Source organism: Corvus kubaryi, unplaced genomic scaffold, assembly GCF_017639235.1.
Source record: "Corvus kubaryi isolate FWS band 111438036 unplaced genomic scaffold, C.kubaryi_AGA036_p1.0 split3-131, whole genome shotgun sequence".
In the NCBI taxonomy this organism is placed as follows: Eukaryota; Metazoa; Chordata; class Aves; order Passeriformes; family Corvidae; genus Corvus; species Corvus kubaryi.
Genome location: NW_024582083.1, coordinates 6,763,335 through 6,781,537, shown reverse-complemented (window position 1 = coordinate 6,781,537; position 18,203 = coordinate 6,763,335). Strand labels below are relative to the sequence as shown.

General features: G+C 37.5%; 1 protein-coding gene across 32 annotated transcripts in view; it reads right to left on the bottom strand.

The window, feature by feature from the left end:
- TENM3 (teneurin transmembrane protein 3) overlaps window positions 1–18,203 on the bottom strand; it is a 1,314,113-nt gene that overhangs the window by 92,968 nt on the left and 1,202,942 nt on the right. For all 32 annotated transcript variants that reach the window (XM_042015030.1, XM_042015032.1, XM_042015041.1 and 29 more), the window contains 2 exons: window positions 4,610–4,732; window positions 660–874 (listed from right to left, as the gene is read on the bottom strand). In XM_042015030.1, the coding sequence (XP_041870964.1) occupies window positions 660–874; window positions 4,610–4,732 (338 nt within the window). The remainder of the gene's footprint in view (window positions 1–659; window positions 875–4,609; window positions 4,733–18,203) is intronic.

The following is an 18,203-nucleotide window of genomic DNA, read 5'->3' as shown; positions in this document are numbered from 1 at the left end:
GGTATTTTTGTTACTAGGCAGTGTGACTATATGCAATAAAAGGTGTCATTAGAAACCTTCTGAGGGGTGGAACAGGATAAATCCTCTGAGACACTTAAGAACAAAGTCTCGAGACACCAGATGCCTAGTGAAGACTGTCACTTTTACAACCCCAGTTCACTGGATCTTTGTAGAGACATATTATATATTTTTTCTTTTATGTATTTATTTAGTGAGACACCAAGCTGCAAACATGGCAGCATTTGCCTGTCTTGTTTGGAAATTTGGCTAATGTGCTGTTTGCAGGAACTCTCAACCATACCTTATGTGTGGCCATAAGATGCTCTATTAGTTGGCTTAGGTTTTTAAAGATATGTTCATATACCACAGAGGAATAAAAGTACCTATAAATTCTGCATGAAACAACTCCATGTCTGAAGCATCATCATTGATTAGAACAGATCATAAATAAGAATACCTTCTACCCCCATTCTAGATCCCAAGAAACAGAGTATTACAAATGTTCTGGTCATCACATGAGACCAATAAAGTATAAATAGAAAAAAATAAAAATCAGCAAAATGGAAAAGAATGTAATCCTGAGAGAGAAAAAGATACAAAAGATACAAGATCATGGTTTTCAATAATGTGTCCTACTTTTTAATGCAAGCAGTTCTCACCTGAGTGTGTGAAGGTGGTAAGCCTTTTCGACCATATACTCCAATCAATGCATCTTTCTGAAGGGATATATTGAATTTTAGAAATTGTGGCTGATCAATGAAGAGTTGTGATCTCCAAAAAATCCCAGGGGGCACTTCTTGTATCGCTCTTCGGCCTATATCAAGTTCTCCAGAATCTATAGTGTTGTTTTCTTGTGCAAATCCTCCTAATTTTCCTGGTGGGTTAGAATAATAAGGAGATCAAAAATTAGTGTTCCTTTCTGGCTTTCAATCATCCTTCATATATATCTTCAAATATTTAGAATCACCTCAGAAAAATGTTACCTGCCAATCTTTTTGAATAGAAGATCCCAGGAATTCAATGATTTGGAAATAAAAAGGGAAAGATACCACAAATACTTAAAAACTAAAAATGCTGTAGCATCCCTAAGGAGGAGCATTATGGAAACGGTTTAGAACCTACATTAAACTACTATTTTTTTTTGCTAGCATTTTAATAGGGGTTTCTCAGAATAAAGTCTCACATCAAGAAAAAAAAAATAAGAAGCAAAATGCAGCATGCAGTAATAGATACATAAACACAAATAGTCAAGAGAACTAATATAATCTTTTCTACATTAAATATCAGAGCATTTATTCAAGACTAACAAAAGCTACAGCTCTGGTTACCTGATTCTGGTTTTGTGTAAGCAAGCAATGCTGTATTTAAGCAGCTGGTACATGAGGGTGAGGCTTGAGTGAAGCAATATGAAGAAAAATGGAACTGTCATTATAGTCTTGGAATTTGCTGTGTTTTTACCAATTTACATTTTTTTCATCAGCTAGTCTATTATAAAAATGGAACTAAATCCATCTGAATGTGGTAAGCATGTTCATGTGATGCTCACTTGTTTGCGTACAAGTTTTCTGAAGAACTGACAATTCTGCCTTGTCTTTTATGTTCAAATTCTACATTATTCATCATTTGACGGAACAAACTGACACAACCTTTTTGCAAACATTTAGACTGTAAAAAAAATAGATTAAAATCTGAAATGCCAGGTGAGGTCACAGATTGATCCTCGCCACTTTTTGTGCATCCAAGATGAACCGAGACTGCTGCTGAATTAAACAGGTACAGAAGCGTCGCTGAGAGGCCTTGAGTGGGAACTTGTGCCATCATCAGAGCTGTGTCACAATGGCATTGTGGTCACTGAAAATGTCTCACAGGATTATCACATTGATCAGAGTGCTGTTGAGAAGAGACAGTGAAATATCTGATCTTGAAGAAACCATTTTTTAAACACTTTTCAGGATGAGTCTAATGCTTTTCTAAATTTGGACTTAACCTTTCATAATATTAGTGTGTTATTCTAGAAGATGGATCTGTAGTCACTATTTCAGTTTATTTAAGCATTTGTTTTTTACCTCTTTCTTCAAATTTAAGCATATTGTGTTGAATAAATTCACACACTGATGACTGGTAATCACTAAACAATAAACACTTGTTTGCTGTATTGATCTGCAGCTTCCCCTATTTCTACATTTCAAATGAAAAATAACTGCCTTGTACTACTGAAAAGATGAGCGAGACAGCTTGGGAAAGTGGCATTTATCAAACACATTAACCACCTTGCCAGGAATGCTTGTTTCTGGGGTTCAACACTTAGCAGATAATACTCTTATGGACTCCCATGTTGTTCACCGAAGAAAAGATAGTTTTACTTTGTAGCCACATGCCCCTTTAGCACCCCAACACCTCTCCCAAAACTGTCAGTAGCTGTTTGCCATGCTAAGGCTAGGGCGTTAATTATTCTCTGTTCCCTGTTGTTTCTCAATAAGCATTAAAAAAATCTTCATAGTGTCATCATTTCCTTTCCACTTTCTAAACAGTAACAGTTCTTACGCACAGCTTTAAATCAAAATACGAAATGTCATGTTCATTCACATTTACTGTGAGGGTGGTTGAAATTTCTCAAATCCAAATCAGAGTATCAGGATATTACCAAGGGACATGAGAGGGGTGGTACTGAAAGTTGTTCAGCTGTCAAAGTATCCAAATCAAGGCTTCATCGATTCTCCCTTAGAGTTTTCAGTAACTAGTGTGATAGCATAGGGCCCCTGCTCCTCACATTTCACATCTACTCGTCACACTTTCCCTTCTGCCTATCTGGTCCTTCTCTTGTGGTTTAAAATGTGTACTCTCTGGTCTGTCTGTTGTTTAATATTGATGTATGCTGATAAATGACCACTTACCATATTCTGCAGAGGACAGCATTTTAACAGTGGGTGGAATTAAGCCTGTTCTCTCGAACAGTATTTAGGGACATAAGGAAGGAAAAATGGATTTGATATCCTTGTTATTTCCTTTTATTTCTGAGGCAGTGTATAACAGGTTTCAGTTTGTTAAAAAAATAAAAAAATTATCAAGGGAAAAACCCCAGTAAGTATTTATAAAATATTTAGAAAAATACCAATATATTTTATACAAGAAAGTATATTGGCTATTGAATGCAGAAGACAATGGGATGATGAGCTGTCACTGCAGCATCAATATTCATTAACCATAGAGTAGCTTTTTCCTCTTCATTCAAAAAAAGTAAGAAGAGCACAGGAAGCAATAATGACTATCTAAGTACAAGAAAAAGGCAGGAGGGTAAAAGAAATGGAAGAAGAAAATGTCCTACTGGAGAAGTTTCATAGGCTTACAAAGATGACATAAGGAGTGAACTGAGCTATAACTTTTCTATGACTTGGAGCTGTGATAACTTGACAAAATTTTCAAGATGTCAATTGCTGGCAGAGGCTTCCTCCTTCTCAGTGGTAAGGAGGTCAGATGTACCTTGTGAATGGGAAAATGGATTTTTGTGTAATGAAGCAAACACTGCACTCATCAACCATTTAAATCAAGTTTTCCATTCAAAACCTATTGATTTTGAAGCCTCTGTTAGCCAAAAGTGCACAAGCTCTTAAATGTTTTGAGAATCTTAAAGGGCAACATTGAAAAAGGTCGATAAAAAATAATCCCTTTATGTGGTTTGTATTTTAAAAGCTCTTACAACGAAATTAAGAAATTTTTTTTCTTACTTTATATATTGGTTGGATGATTCAGACTCAACATTATATGCTAGAGACTTCAATAAAACAAATGTACATATTAGACCTGACCTATTAAATTTCAGAGAGAAATAAAAAAAAAAAAATAGAAGAAAACATCAATCTCTGTAGAGAAAAACCCAAGGTATTCCATAGTGAGGTCCTCATGCCACATGAAGCTCCTTGATCATGAGCTGCCTTCTAAGCATAGCTAAGAGAGAAGCTTCAAAAATATGCAAAATATTCCTGAAGTGCCTCTTCCGGAGCAAAAACTTCAGAAAAAGCAATTATGACAGGTCACACAGATGTAATCTTCCATCCAAAAACTATTGAGAGCTTGCTTAAAGTCCCAAAGACTGAACCTTGGTATCAGGTCCCCCTTAAGAAACAGTATGTCCTGACTCCTTGGGCCCCCTGGCTTTGTTGTGGCCATTTCTTCAACACGAGGCCCCTAAGGCAGGGTGGTCTGAGCCAGCCCCAGCACCATCCTGCTACCTCTGGGAGGCCCACAACAACAACAAAATATATTATCATATATTTCAGAGTAAGCAGAGGTTCTTCTTCTCTGGATATGATGAGAGCTTTCCTATGCTCGTCAAATAGCACATGTAAATTCCTGTGAGCAATTTTGGTTGACAGCAAGCTTTCCTAGTAAGATCAGCATCATTGCTCAGGATCCATAGGACCCTTCGCATGCTAGGCAGGAGAAACCCTGGGTTCCTGTTTACCTACTTAAAATTACTATTGCTTACAAATGCTTTGTACTTGCATTATATAGAGAGTTTTGCAGGAAAACTTAAAGGTTGGTGTACGTAAGACACAAAGGAAGGAAATGTTCCAAAGGAAGGAAAAAAAATGGTGCCCATTTCACCTACCATTGTCTCCAGCAGGAACTGTTACAGGATGTGTTGGCACAGTATCAGAATTCACTTTTCCATTCTCAAATGTATCATTTTCAGTTTGCTGCAACTGCCAGTTGAGGCCAAACAGATGCATTGCTGGTGGTAGAGGATACAGGTTATTTGATGCTTTTAACCACAATGACAAATTGCACAAATAATGACTTCCCATGCTTTGCAGTGGAATAGCAACTCATACATTAAAAAAATTAAATTACATAAGCAAGCATTGGCAGACTAATAGTTCAGCATGGCACTAAGCAATTACTACCACTGTCCTTTAATGATATAGCGCTTTCAGTGAACACAATTGACAGAAAGCTCACCAGTCTCATTTTGAGTCTTTTACCAGTCCCAAATCAATGTTCAAAAGGATAGGCAGTATTTATGTTCTTTCCTCTTTATTTCATTTTTGATGCTTCTGAAGAGACAAATCATTTAAGTGAACTCCTAAATGACCTACTAAAATAAATGATTTTCCCAGCAGATGGATCCATCCTGGTTAGCCAGAAAGGGAAAAGAAAAAATACAGGAGAGGAAGGAGGGTGCTGTGGGTGTTGCAGGGCTAACCTAAGACATGAGCACTTCATGCTGTCAACAACACTCTGCACAGCCTCCTGTTACATGCCCATTCCCCATGCTAGTCTACAAAACGAGGCCAAGGCCATGAACAGAGCCAGAGACACTGGGACACTTTGCTCTGATAATGGTAGTACATAAGCTAGGTTTCTGAATTACTTAATTCCCCACAACCACATTCATTTGAAAGGTGATACCATGCTAAAGAATTTAGCTAAGTTAATTACGAGGCAGAGTCAACCTTCCGTGGTATTAAGGGGAATTTAGGGAACCTTGATCACCAGGGATTAAGGAATGAACCCTGTGTCTAAACCTTTAGAGCAAAAATATGGAAAAAAACCCCCACCTTAGTGCTGTACTGTGATACTCAAAACATATGCAATTTCATGCTGTCTGTGGATTATTTTCTTCTGTTCCAATGTCTCTATAATGCCACCAAAATTCATTTTAATTACTCAACTTTGTGCTTGGTGTAACATGGATTTGCTCATTCCATGACAACACTTATCTGCAAAGCAGCTAAAATAGTCTTTCAGTGCTACTAGGGAATAAAAATACACTGGGAAAAAATACCTGTAATCATGTATTTTAACTATTAGTGCAAAATAAAAGGAAGATAATTCACTGTACTTTGTTGCTTCTGCTCCTTCTCTCTCTCTGAAGCAGATTACTGCTAGAGTCAACGTTACTAATTTATTCATTCCTTCTATGCAAATGACAAAAAATTCTTCATCCCATTTGGTTTCATCTCTGATCTTTAAATCTCTCTGTATTGACCATGGCAACCCTTACTTAAGATGAACAGGCATCAATGGAAGTTTAGTTAGCCAGGCAACAAAAACTGCCAAATTAAGAGATTGTCTGCCAGGTCTTTGCCTTAAAGCCTCCCCCTTACCCTGAACAAAACAAAAAACCAGAATGCAACTAAAGACCTGTTACTGAATACTTCAAAGACTGAAATCCTCACTACAGATGACAAATTCTCTTTGTTCCAAGTCTCTGACTCTACTATTACTCTTCTTTCTAAGACCTTAAATTGCCTGTCAAAGCCTGATAATGTAGAATGTTTCTTGACCCTAGAAACATCTTTCTTTTTTCTTCTCTCAACTCTTGTTAAACCATAAATCTGACCACCACCATCTTGGGCACATGATTAGAATTAGCCATTATTATTTTGACCCTCCCTCAGTTGAAATCCTTATTTATGTATTAATCACCCAACAAGTGTACCTGTTTTAATATATTTCAGTAAAATCCCTAGGGTCAAACTCTACTATTTGTTATACTTGTTCACTTCACTGGCAGCAATGAAAGACTGCAAATAGCTAAATATTTTATGATTTAAACCCAGTACATTTCTTGTTTTCAAGTCTGGAGATCTCAATCACCTCTCTTAACTTTGCTGTCTTCTTATCCCTTTTATTAGCTCTTCTGGAGAAGAAAAAAAAGAAAGTGACATTCATTTTGTAACTCTAGAAACACAGGAGCTTAGAACACCATTAACATCAGCTGGTGCTGTGTACATGCCCTGTGCCTCTTCATGCACTGGGAGATCAGAAGGGGAAGCTCCAACACAACCTTCTAGCCATTCCCTTGTAATTCAAAACAGCTGGAATTTGAAGTCTTCAAAGGCAAGGACAGTGGGATCTATACTGATTACATCAATATAACCACAATTACTACAATGTAAGTGACAACTACCTTTTCTTTGTGTTTATACTGATGGGAGTCCCACTGTAGTTTACTGTCAAAGACAGGGAGCTTAGCTGTATCCCTCAAATACACTACTCCTCTCTCAGCTTTGACAATGAACTAGAAACAAGTTCAATACATAATGTTTAATGAAAATGAACAGATGGATAAATGCAGCTGTTCCACAGATTGTGAATGTAGGAATATTTTTTAAGCAGACAAAAACTGTTGCTAGACAATTCCAATGACAAAACTTACAGTGTGTACTAATACACTAAACAATTCAACTATATAATCTCTCTGAGCTAGTGCTATGGAATTTAGAGAATTCTCCTTTCACAACAAACATGAAAACAACATAAAAGAAACAGGCTTGTTGCTAAAGTATCAAATTACAAGGCAGAATTTCTTTAGAGATGACAAACTTTAGGAACATATGTAAATTGACTGATTAAGACAAACTTAGGCACTATTCTGTCAGTCAAAATTTGTCTTCTCTCAGCTGGCCATCAGTATAAAAGCTAACTTTATGTCCTTATCAGTTTTATAAGGAAATTGAGGCACCTGATAAAAATTCTTGATGCTATTATGAATCTGTTTAGCAGCACCTGGTACTGGTACCTCAGTGGGATGTCTGAGACCTTCAAGTCAAATGGTATGAACTAGTTCTGAATTTCCAAAGGGAGAATGAGGCAAAGAGACTGCAGAGGTGTATATGTTTGTCTGATTTCCTTTGATCTAGAAAAAGATGAAGGCCTTCTTCCAGCTTTGGGATGGGGATGTAAGAGACCAATCCCCTTCTCTGTTTCTACTGTATTCAGAGAAATAGTAGCTTTACTTCTTTTTATAAAGAATTTGATATATAAAACAAAAATTAGAGCAACAACATTTGAAGAAAAATGCACTTCATTATTTCCTGCTGCTATTTTTGTCTTAAATCTAACGTAAGAGTTTCTTGATTTTTGGATTAGATATTGCCTGTCAGGTCTGGTTTATTCCCAATCAATTTGGAATTTATTTGGTGTTAGACAATGCCAATGAAGCCAAGAGACCCATCCTAGAGTCACTAGTTCTGACTCTGCCAAGTCTACGGGGATACCAACACGGGAATGACTTTCTTTCAATACTGGCATAACTTTGACAGCAGCAAGGACTTGTGTGAGAATGCCAGATGCCTCTAACCAGAAGGCAGGCAGATTGTGATGGCTGTGGTCACGGATCACAACAACTCCATCCAAATAATCCACAGCTGCAAGCAGAGATGAATTCTCAGGGGCTGGGAGAAAAGATGGGTTGTCACAATTCCAAATTTGCCCACAAACCCTAACAAAAGCCTCCTTTTACTTGTATCAAGACTGGGATGATTGCTTCCATTGTGGAACAAGATGGCTTTTTAAGCAGGAAAACAGATGATGATATCTGGGAAAAAGGAGTTTAGGAAGTCTGGATGTGGATTAAAGAAGGAAATCTTAAAAGCACAGGAGCAGACCATCCCCATGTGCTGAAAGGTGAGCTGGTGAGGAAGAAGATGATCCTGGATGAACAGAGAGCTTTGAATGGAACTCAGGGAGAAAGGGAGAGTTTATTGCCCCTGGAAAAGGGCATTGACAGCTCAGGACTACAAGGTGTTGTGAGGTCATGAGGGGAGAAAATTAGAAGGACCAAAGACCATATAGAGCTTAATCTGGCCATTGCTATAAAAGATCACCAATGATTTTACAAACATGTCAGCAAGAAAAGGAGGGCCAAAACCCTCCATCCTTCCTTGGCTAAACAGTGACAAAAGATGAGGAAAAGCCTGAGGTACTTAATGCCTTCGTTGCCTCAGTTGTTAATAACAAGACCAGTTGTCATCGAGGTATCCAGCCCCTAGAGCTGGAAGACAGAGACAGGGAGCAGAATGAAGCCCACATAATCCGGAAGGGAATTTTCAGTGACCTGCTGTGCAACTTAGGCACATACCTGTTCACCCGAGTATTGAGGGAGCTGGCAGAAGAGCTCACCAAGTCACTTTCAATCATTTACCAGCAGCCATGGTTAAGCATGGATGTCCCAGGGAACTGGAAGTTGGCAAATGTGATGCTCATCTACAGGAAGGGCCAGAAGGAGGATCCAGGGAACTCCACACCTGTCAGCCTGACCTCAGTGCTGGGGAAGGTCATGGAGCAGATCATCTTGAGTGCCATCATGCAACACGTATGGGACAAACACAGGATCAGGCCCAGCCAGCATGGGTTTACAAAAGGCAGGTCCTGCTTGACCAACCTGGTCTTCCTTCTGTGACAAAGTGACTCACTTAGTGGATGAAGGAAAGGCAGTGGATGTTGTCTACCGAGACTTAGTAAAGTTTTTGATACCTTCTCCCACAACATTCTCCTGAAGAAACTGGTTTCTCATGGTGTGGACAGTTGTGTTCTTTGCTGGTATAAAAATTGACAGGATAGGCAGGCCCAGAGAGTGGCAGTGAACAGAACTGCATCCAGCTGGTGGTCAGTCATGAGTGGTGTTTCCCATAGCTCAGTATTGGAGCCAACGCTGTTTAAAATCTCTATTGACAACCTAGACAAGGGCATGAAGTGCACCCTCAGCAAGTTCACAGATGACACCAAGCTGAGCAGGGATGTTGATCTGTTGGAGAGTAGGATAGCTCTGCAGAGGGATCTGGATAGGCGGGATCAGTGGGACAAAACCAATTGTATGAGGTTCAACAAGGCTAAGTGCTGAGTTCTGCACTTTTATCACAACAACCCCATGCAGTGCTACAGGTTGGGGGAGAAGTAGCTGGAAAAATGTCCAGCTGAAAAGGACCTGGAAGTGCTGTCTGACAGTAGCTGAACATGATCCAGCAGTGTGCCCATGTGGCCAAGAAAGCCAATGGCATCCTGGCCTGTATTAGAAATAGTGTGGCCAGCAGAAGCAGGGCAGGGATTGCCCTGCATACTTGGCACTGGTGAGGCCACACATCAAAAGCTGTGTCCAGCTCTTTTCACTACAAGAAAGACATTGAGGTACTGAAGCATGTTTAGGGAAGGGCAATGAAGCTGGTAAAGGGTCTGGAGCACAGGTTTTTTGAGGAGCAACTGATGAAGCTGGGGTTGCTTAGTCCAGAGAAAATGAGGTTCAGGGAGACCTTCATGCTCTCTACAACTACCTGAAAGCAGGTTGTAGTAAAGTGAGTGTCAATCTCTTCTCCCATATAACAAGTAACAGGCCAAGAGGAAATGGCCTCAAATTATGCCAGGGGAGGTTTAGGTTAGGTATTAGGAAAAAATGTTTCCATGGCAAGGGTTGTAAAACATTGGAACAGATTGCCCAGGAAAGTAGTGAAGTCACCATTCCTGGAAGTGTTTAAAAAGCCCTGTGGATAGGGCTCTTCAGGACATAGTTTAATGGTGAACATGGTGGTGGTGCTAGGTTGACAGTTTGACTTGATGATTTTTAAGCTCTTTTCCATCTTTAACAATTTAACCTATGATTAAATAGTTACATTTTTAAAAACTCAAATTAAAAAATTAACCTAATTTTAATTAATTTTAACGTAAATTTAATTTATGGGAAGACCTACCATCTTTAACCTATGATTCTAGGATCGTCTACCTATTCGACTGTTCCAGTCCCTATATCTATTCTGCAAAGTCTTTAGCATCTCTAGCTACCAAGAGCTCCTCATTTGCTGAAGCTATGCTAGCATTTACCTTTGGACTGAGTTGTTCAAGGTGGCATTTGTACTGCTACTGGAAAAATTATCCACATGGCCAGCCTTCAGAGTGTGGTGATAGTCCAAATAGTGAGGAGTGCATTCCCTCTAACAGAGTGGAAAGAAGAGGCATCAGAGATGAGAAAGCTCTCTTGGATATGGGCTGCCCTTGGCATGAACAGAGTACCAGGGGCTGTGTGTGTGTTTGGTGCTGGTGAATATGGCTAAATTCACCAGAAAAAATCCCAAACATAAAAGCAGTAACCAATTAACAGTTGGGCTCTTGCCCTCCCTTTTTCCCCCCACCTCCCCCCTTCCCCCGCCAAATGGACTGGGATATTAAAAAATTCAGAGCTCAAATTAAAGGAGTGCATTTGTACCAACAGTAGCTTTAATGCTAACAGAAAAATGCTATCATTTGTTGCAGGCTATTGGGTAATCTTGCTGTCTATCACTGCATAGTTCACTGAAGGGTTTCTGAACCATCTTAAACTGCTTTTTCAAGCTTGGTTGATCTTGCCTTTCACTGTGTAACTGAAGTCTAGTTATTTTGGTTTGTAATCAGTCTAAAAAGCCTTCCATGTCCACTCAATAATTAAAATAGCAACTAAGAGTACAATTCACAGCAAACACTTGAAAAAAAACCACCACTAGTTTACACTGTGTCAAACATTTTGCAATAATCTTCAGGAAGAAGTTGCCCATTTCTTGTGCATGCTCCTTTCTCAAGCTAGTAATTTGGTGCTTTATGCATTACCTTTACAAGGAACTTGCTCTTGAGCAAATACACTATATTATCACTTCAAAACCCTCTCCAAAATTTTCTTGCATCCATAAAAAAATCAGTCCTTTATTAGTAGGTGGTCAAAGATGGATAATTTATTTAACTAAGGGGCAGAACTAGAACTGACAGGGCTGACAACTACCTGCTGCATTCAACTGCATACCTGCTGCATTTGCCACCTTGCTCAATATCTCAAAGTTCTCTTCTGCCAAAATTATGAGAGGCACAAAAAGGAGTTGTTACAGATAACCAACTCATGTAGCTGTTTTTCTATTTAGCAAGAACTGGACTTGTCTGAATTTTTCCCCCCTTCTCATACACTTGAATGCTATGAGGATAGGACAGCTAGTTCATAAAGGAAATAGACAGGTGTTAGCATGATCCAGTGTCCAGTGTAGCTCTGAACAGAAAACAAAGTTCAGATCAGATGTGAATATATATACAATGCGGGGGTTTATGACTATCAGAATTTTTTTTTTCCTTCATAGGAAAGGGTAGCAATATACAGTAAAAGCCACAGAAACTTATTTATTGTTCTGGTCAAAATTCAAGATTGTCTCTATCTTAACTCACCAGGATCAACCACAACTTCTTCTAAAGTTCTGTAAGTGACAAATATGCTCATATGAAACACAAAGGGCATAGCAAACACCCTGTGAGCTGTGCAGGTGAAAGAATCACAGATGCAGATCATAAGGACACATAGACAAAACCATACACATACAAGCAGAGGCTTTATTCACAGAAGCAGTCCTACAGTAATTGAAGAGGTAATCCCCTGAAGTACCAGTCAGAAGTGCCAGCAATTCAAGACCTTCCATTCTGAATCTGCCAACTTGTTTCTTGCAGGACAGAATTCTAAAGGTGACACAGGGCATTACAGGAGAACAAGAATTCACAGGTAAGAGGATTCTTTTAAGTAGAAAGAAAAAGAAACAGAGTTGCCTGAATCGGCAAATGGACTTTCAGTATTCCTGCAGCTTTTCTTAGAATAACAACAGAAAAATTAACACTAGACAGCAGATAGAAAAAACACTGGCTATCTCTAAAGAGCAAGCATCTCCCCAAAACCTCTGGAGATAAGGCCTATGGCATATGTTTTAAACATAAAGAACTCAACACTGTAGGGGAAGTTGGCAAGAGGAACTGAACGATGTTGGCGACACTCCTTCCCTTCTTCCATGTGTTTTACAAGGAATGGTAATCAAGTCTTATTATTCACGAAGCTGTGCTTGAAGATGAGCTTCTTGCTAAGTTATTGAACTCATGTTCCAGGACTGCCACTGCTACAATTTCTGGGTGCTGGTATTTTCAAACCATGATTTTAAAAATTGCTTCCTTAGAATTAATAGAAAAACCTTTATGCACACTTGCACATAAGGAAAAGTGAACATAATCTATATTTAAAGAAATGCAAAAAGATTATAATTTAAACTAAGCAAATTGCAATTATTGCTCAACCTTGTTGAAGGATTATCTTCTAGTTCATCTCCCTGTTGGCAATACATTTTAAAATGAAGTATTTGAACATTGAAGTGGTTTTTGAAATTATCTTCCATATATTTTTCTTGCAGCCATAATTAGAATCTAAACCTATTTTATTCTGAAGGACCTGAAGTGGACCAGTGATGTGCAAATGAACTGTCAGTGATTTGCATTCATTTTCATTTTTCTAAGATAATAGGATACCTTGGATGTTGCTGCAGATCAAATAGTGAATTAAAAATAGTTAATTAAAATGTTAAATAAAGTGAATTAAAAGTTACAAAGACAAGTTCTTTATTTATTACTGTTTTTCTCAAATCAATACAACTCCTGTTACTTCCAAATTTATAATGACTTTAAAGTGCATGTTTTTGAGCACCTTCAAAAGATTAGTCACCAGCAGCATCATATAAAAGTTGCTGAACATATGCACTGAATGTAAAACATTTTAGTATAGTGCTATATGAAAAACCTAGTAATACCTATCAAGATCAATATAGTAACAGAAAAATTGTGGTATTTTCCCTTTTATCCTAAAGAGTTGAATGGGTCCATTGATTTTACTGTTTCATCTGCAAAAAAATCCCAACCTTTCTAGTCTATTCCTTTTTTTCTCTTGGCATCTTTTAACAAAGCATTTGCAAAACATCAAAAATATTTGCCTAGAAAAAATATAGCAACAAAGGTATATCAGCTACCTACTATGGATAAACTTACTCTCCTTGACTGCTAATCAAAGCTGATTACATGACACTTTAAAGTACTGTTGCATTTGAACTGTTAAGAAAGATGTGTGGTAGTCTTGGTGTAAATATTTTTTACTTATATTCACCCCAAGATGGAACATTTATTCCTCTGAAAACTTGCATGGCTAGATGTCTCATTTCAGTTGTCAAGCCAGGGACTTTAATGCAACAGTGGTCTGATTCTGTCAACTGCATTACACGAGGCACATTCAAAGCTTAAGGGAGAATTCAGATTTCTTAAAACAGAAACAAAGATAATAATTCAGTAGCCTCTTATTTAAATAAGATGTATCTGTTATGTCTTGTTTCAGATTTGCCCATTTATTGTGATGAACAGCAAACCTACCCCATTTTGTAAGTCTCCACTATACCTAAGTAGTCTTTAGTATTATCCTGGGCTTTCTCCTCAACATAGCTTTTTTTTTTTTTTTTTTTTCCCCCCCCAGCTAATGTTGTTCAGTCTAAAAATATGGTAAAAAATTACAGCTACAGAAATGATGGGGAAGTGCATACTGGATTGCTGACTCTTTTGAGGCAAGGGTTGTTTTGTTCATATAAGGGCAGGAAAAACATTCTGTAAATTTTGGGTTTCTATCTAATAAAGTCATAATCAATGATTTTAAATATTGTGGGGGAGAAGAAAATTTCCCTGATTTACACGTTTCAAGACCAGGTTAAGACTATAGGCTAATAACTTTTCTGTATTCCTTCAGGGATTTATATTATTGCTTCTCATTCTAGAACTCTTTCTTCCTTAAACTTGCTTTCTGGAAAAAAGCTGAGGCTCAAGTTTTTTTAATCTATTTTAGTTTTTTTTTCCACAAGTCCAACAGAAGTCTTGCTTTGTCCTTTAAATCACAGCCCTCACAAAACAGAAGTGTTAAGAAAAGCAATGACAACGTAATGCCTCAAAATGAATCGGAAACAACTTTCTTAGGTAAGAGCAGTGATGAAGTGATCCAACCATTTTTATAGTTCAAAAGCCTTATTTATTACAAAGAAATCAACCACCCCAAACCCAAACCCCACAAAACCACCACAAATCTCTTGAGAGGTATAATTAAGTGGCACTATATGATCATGCATAGCCTATTTGCATGTTGATGGCACAGAAAAGTGAAGTCTGATGAAAAGACTTATGAACCAAAGGAAAAAGAAACAGGGGCCAATTAATGCAATGTTCAAAGGACACACTGAGCTGGGAGTTTATATTATGTAGTGAAACACTTGTGTTGCATATTTCCATCTCATGACTGGCTAAAAAAGATCAAAGCGTTTTTATTCCATATTAAGAATAACAGAATATTACAGCAAACATGCAATAAGGATAAATGTAATAAGCTTTAATAAAAGATGATAATAAGGCTTGATAAGAACTTTTGGAATGTCACCAAATCTGAAATGTAAGATGAAAGCATCTGCATGTAGAGATTGTAGTGTGTTATTTGGAACCCCACGGAGCTAAACTGTGATTAGAACTCCATATTTTTCCATAAATTAGCTTTTGTTTTGAATTTCCTGCTGAGATCATATGCAAGTTGATTGAATGTGCAAGTCAATATATAGGTTTTCTAATCCTTTGCTGTTTTTAGGCTTCATGATATCACAATTACAGCAGTCCACTTGTAGATCAAAGGTACATGATTGAGGCTGAAAGAAAATAACCTATAACCTCTTTACAAAACTTCTTCATGGTGATTTAGACCTATCCATGATAATTACCATTCACCTACCTGAACCGTGCAATTATGTAGATGCATAAACCAACCACTACATGCAGATCAACTTGCAAGCCCACAGAATTTCCACTTGAATCCATATTTAAAAACAGAATGGACATGCTGAGTTCACCTTCAAGGGGGCCTTTTTACACAACTCTACCTTACCTCAACGTCTCCAGTGTAAACTTGTAAGTCATTAGCTATCTGCATAAGCAAATAATCTTGTGCAAACCCTTGGTTCAAAATCCCAAGGTTTACAACAGCTCAGTGATCGCAGTCATCTCTTACTGAAGCATCACCACCACTCTAGGGACTGGATATTAGATAGGGCATCCTTTATTATTTAGTCATTAATATGTTTTATGTGCATTGGAATAACATACCATGTTCCTCCACTGAAGTGAAATGTGTTTTTTATGGAACTATTCCTGTAAGCAAAGTTATACGAAAGGTACAGGAAAAATACTATCAACAGAAAAAATAATTTACCATATATGATTTATGAAAGGAAACCATGACATAAAGACAAACTTATTGTTAATTGTTTGTGAAGCTAGTGAATTGCTTGCAAGTCAGTTTGTAAACCACTTTGTATTTTGTATCAGTTATTTAAGCCTTGGAAAAAACAAGTTAGGATTACAGTTTCACATTGATTTGTTTTCCCCCTTTAAAGTTAAATCAGCCACAACATGGAACGGTAAAATCTTACAGGTGATTATTACGAATAGCCAGTCTCAGTTCTAAAGCAACGGTCACTGATAAAATTGAGAAAGAAAACCAACCACTCCTTTTACTGTGTGAAAAGACATTGGATCAGTAATAAGAATGTATTTTAAAATTATCCTCTACTTTTGGCTACAGCTGAATTGAAATAACAGTGAGGATTGCATCTCTCCTTTTCAAATGTGGATACCTCAATTTCACTACCTCTACTTCAGAGTACTAACAGGAGACAGGAAAAAAGTAGCTGGGGAAATAACTAAAACCTGGGAAATAACTTGAAAACACAAATAACTTTTCCTTAGCAGTGTGAAAAGATTTGGAGTGAGTCAAATGAGGACCCACTGTCCAGCAAAAATGCCTCAATAAAAAGTGGTGTGAGACTTGACATCTCAAAGATAAAAGAGAAGGCAAAACAACAGATAAGCCTGGAGCTTTCGCAAGTGAAGATAAAACTTACTGTACCCAGTTATTGTGTCAACACCTCATGAAATCAGTGGTTAGCAGTAGGTTAACTCTGTGCAGCTGGATATTGTTTTAGTTTTCAATGAGTATTATTGAAATAAAAATACTACTCTTCCTGTACCATAATAAGGGTAACTTAGAAGTATTTTTAAATTAAAAATCTCACAGGAAACATACCTATTTTCTATATGTAGAGGTTTCTGGAACTAGCTCATTTTCCAAATGGCTGATATTCATTTATATATCTATTATATTACTGCTTCTACAGAACTAGTAAAAGAGATGCATTTGTGTTGTCCAATTTTATCAAATTTTGTCAAAACCACTCTGGTTTTGTTTGATTGGTTTTATTATTGAGGAAAAGGAAGCTTTTGAAATGCAAATGTCCACGTCATCTAAACAGTTGCAGCATGTTTCTTTTTCCTGGATTATAAAACTACAAATGCTGTTATAGGTGACAATTCCTAACAGACAGTGGGCCTGGGTTTTTTTTTTTGTGAATGGAGTTGTCTGAAATGTCATCAATTTCCTGTCTACTTCAGAGGACATCTAACTTTCATCCATAATTAATCACTGCAGTGGGGTAATTACACCCATATAAAACCCATGTGTTCTTGTGATCTTAGTCATAAATGTAATATCAAATAGTATTGCTTAAAGCAAGGTTGGACACATGTACTTGACCTTTTCATTCTATAGTGCTTGTGTATGGAGAGGTTTACCAAAATCTCATCTAAGTCAGACGTTTTTAACAGCAGGAATTTTTTTAAAGCATTCAAAAAGAGAACAAGCAGTTCTCTTCACAGAAAAGAACGAAGAAAAGATTGCAGTTTACAGAAAAGATGCATTTTATACACAAAACTACCAGCTTTAATACCTGTACTGTAATTCAAATATCAGAGCAAACAGCAGATCTCTAAGAGCTGGCTTCTTTCATCACAGGCATGAGTCAGAAATTAATTTAAACTACCAGCAAAGAAGAGAAGACTAATCCTGTGTCCACTACAACTTGAGTAATCACCCAAGCAATTTAACATCTGCTTTGCAAAATCTCTTAAACATAAGCAGTCATTTGAAGTATTACACACCTTTACCGACTACTAAAATAGACTACATGTTTACCTGGACTGATAAAATATAAAGAACATCTCTTAAACTACTCTAAGCTTGCTATTTATCAAAAAATGGTGCATTTTAACTGAGTATCTCATTAGTCTGAAAAATTGCTAATATTTAGGAGTCTATCAGAAGACTATAGGAGGACTGCAGGACACACATCTCCACAAAACATGCTTGCAAGAGATTTCAGTTTTTCTGAAAACAGCATCCAGATTTTAAAAAAACATCATACTGCATCACGATATGATGTGTGGGACTTACGGGCAACGACATCATCATGTCATCTTGCAGAGTATTACTACACCTCTTCTATTGCCAGAATTACTGAGTTTCAATTTTCTCCACTGGGCAAAAGTGGAAGGGTGACAGGACTATTGCCAAAAACCTTGTGATAAATCTTAATTAGAATACAAGCCTTTGGAGCAGAGGTGGGTATGTGCATTGAAAGATTAACTTCTTTAATCCCTTGAAATCTTGTCAAGTCTCTTTTAACCTCCTGATTGTCAATTACATGTTCCTACATCCTTTTGTGTGAGGATTATCTTTCTCAATGAACGTTTTA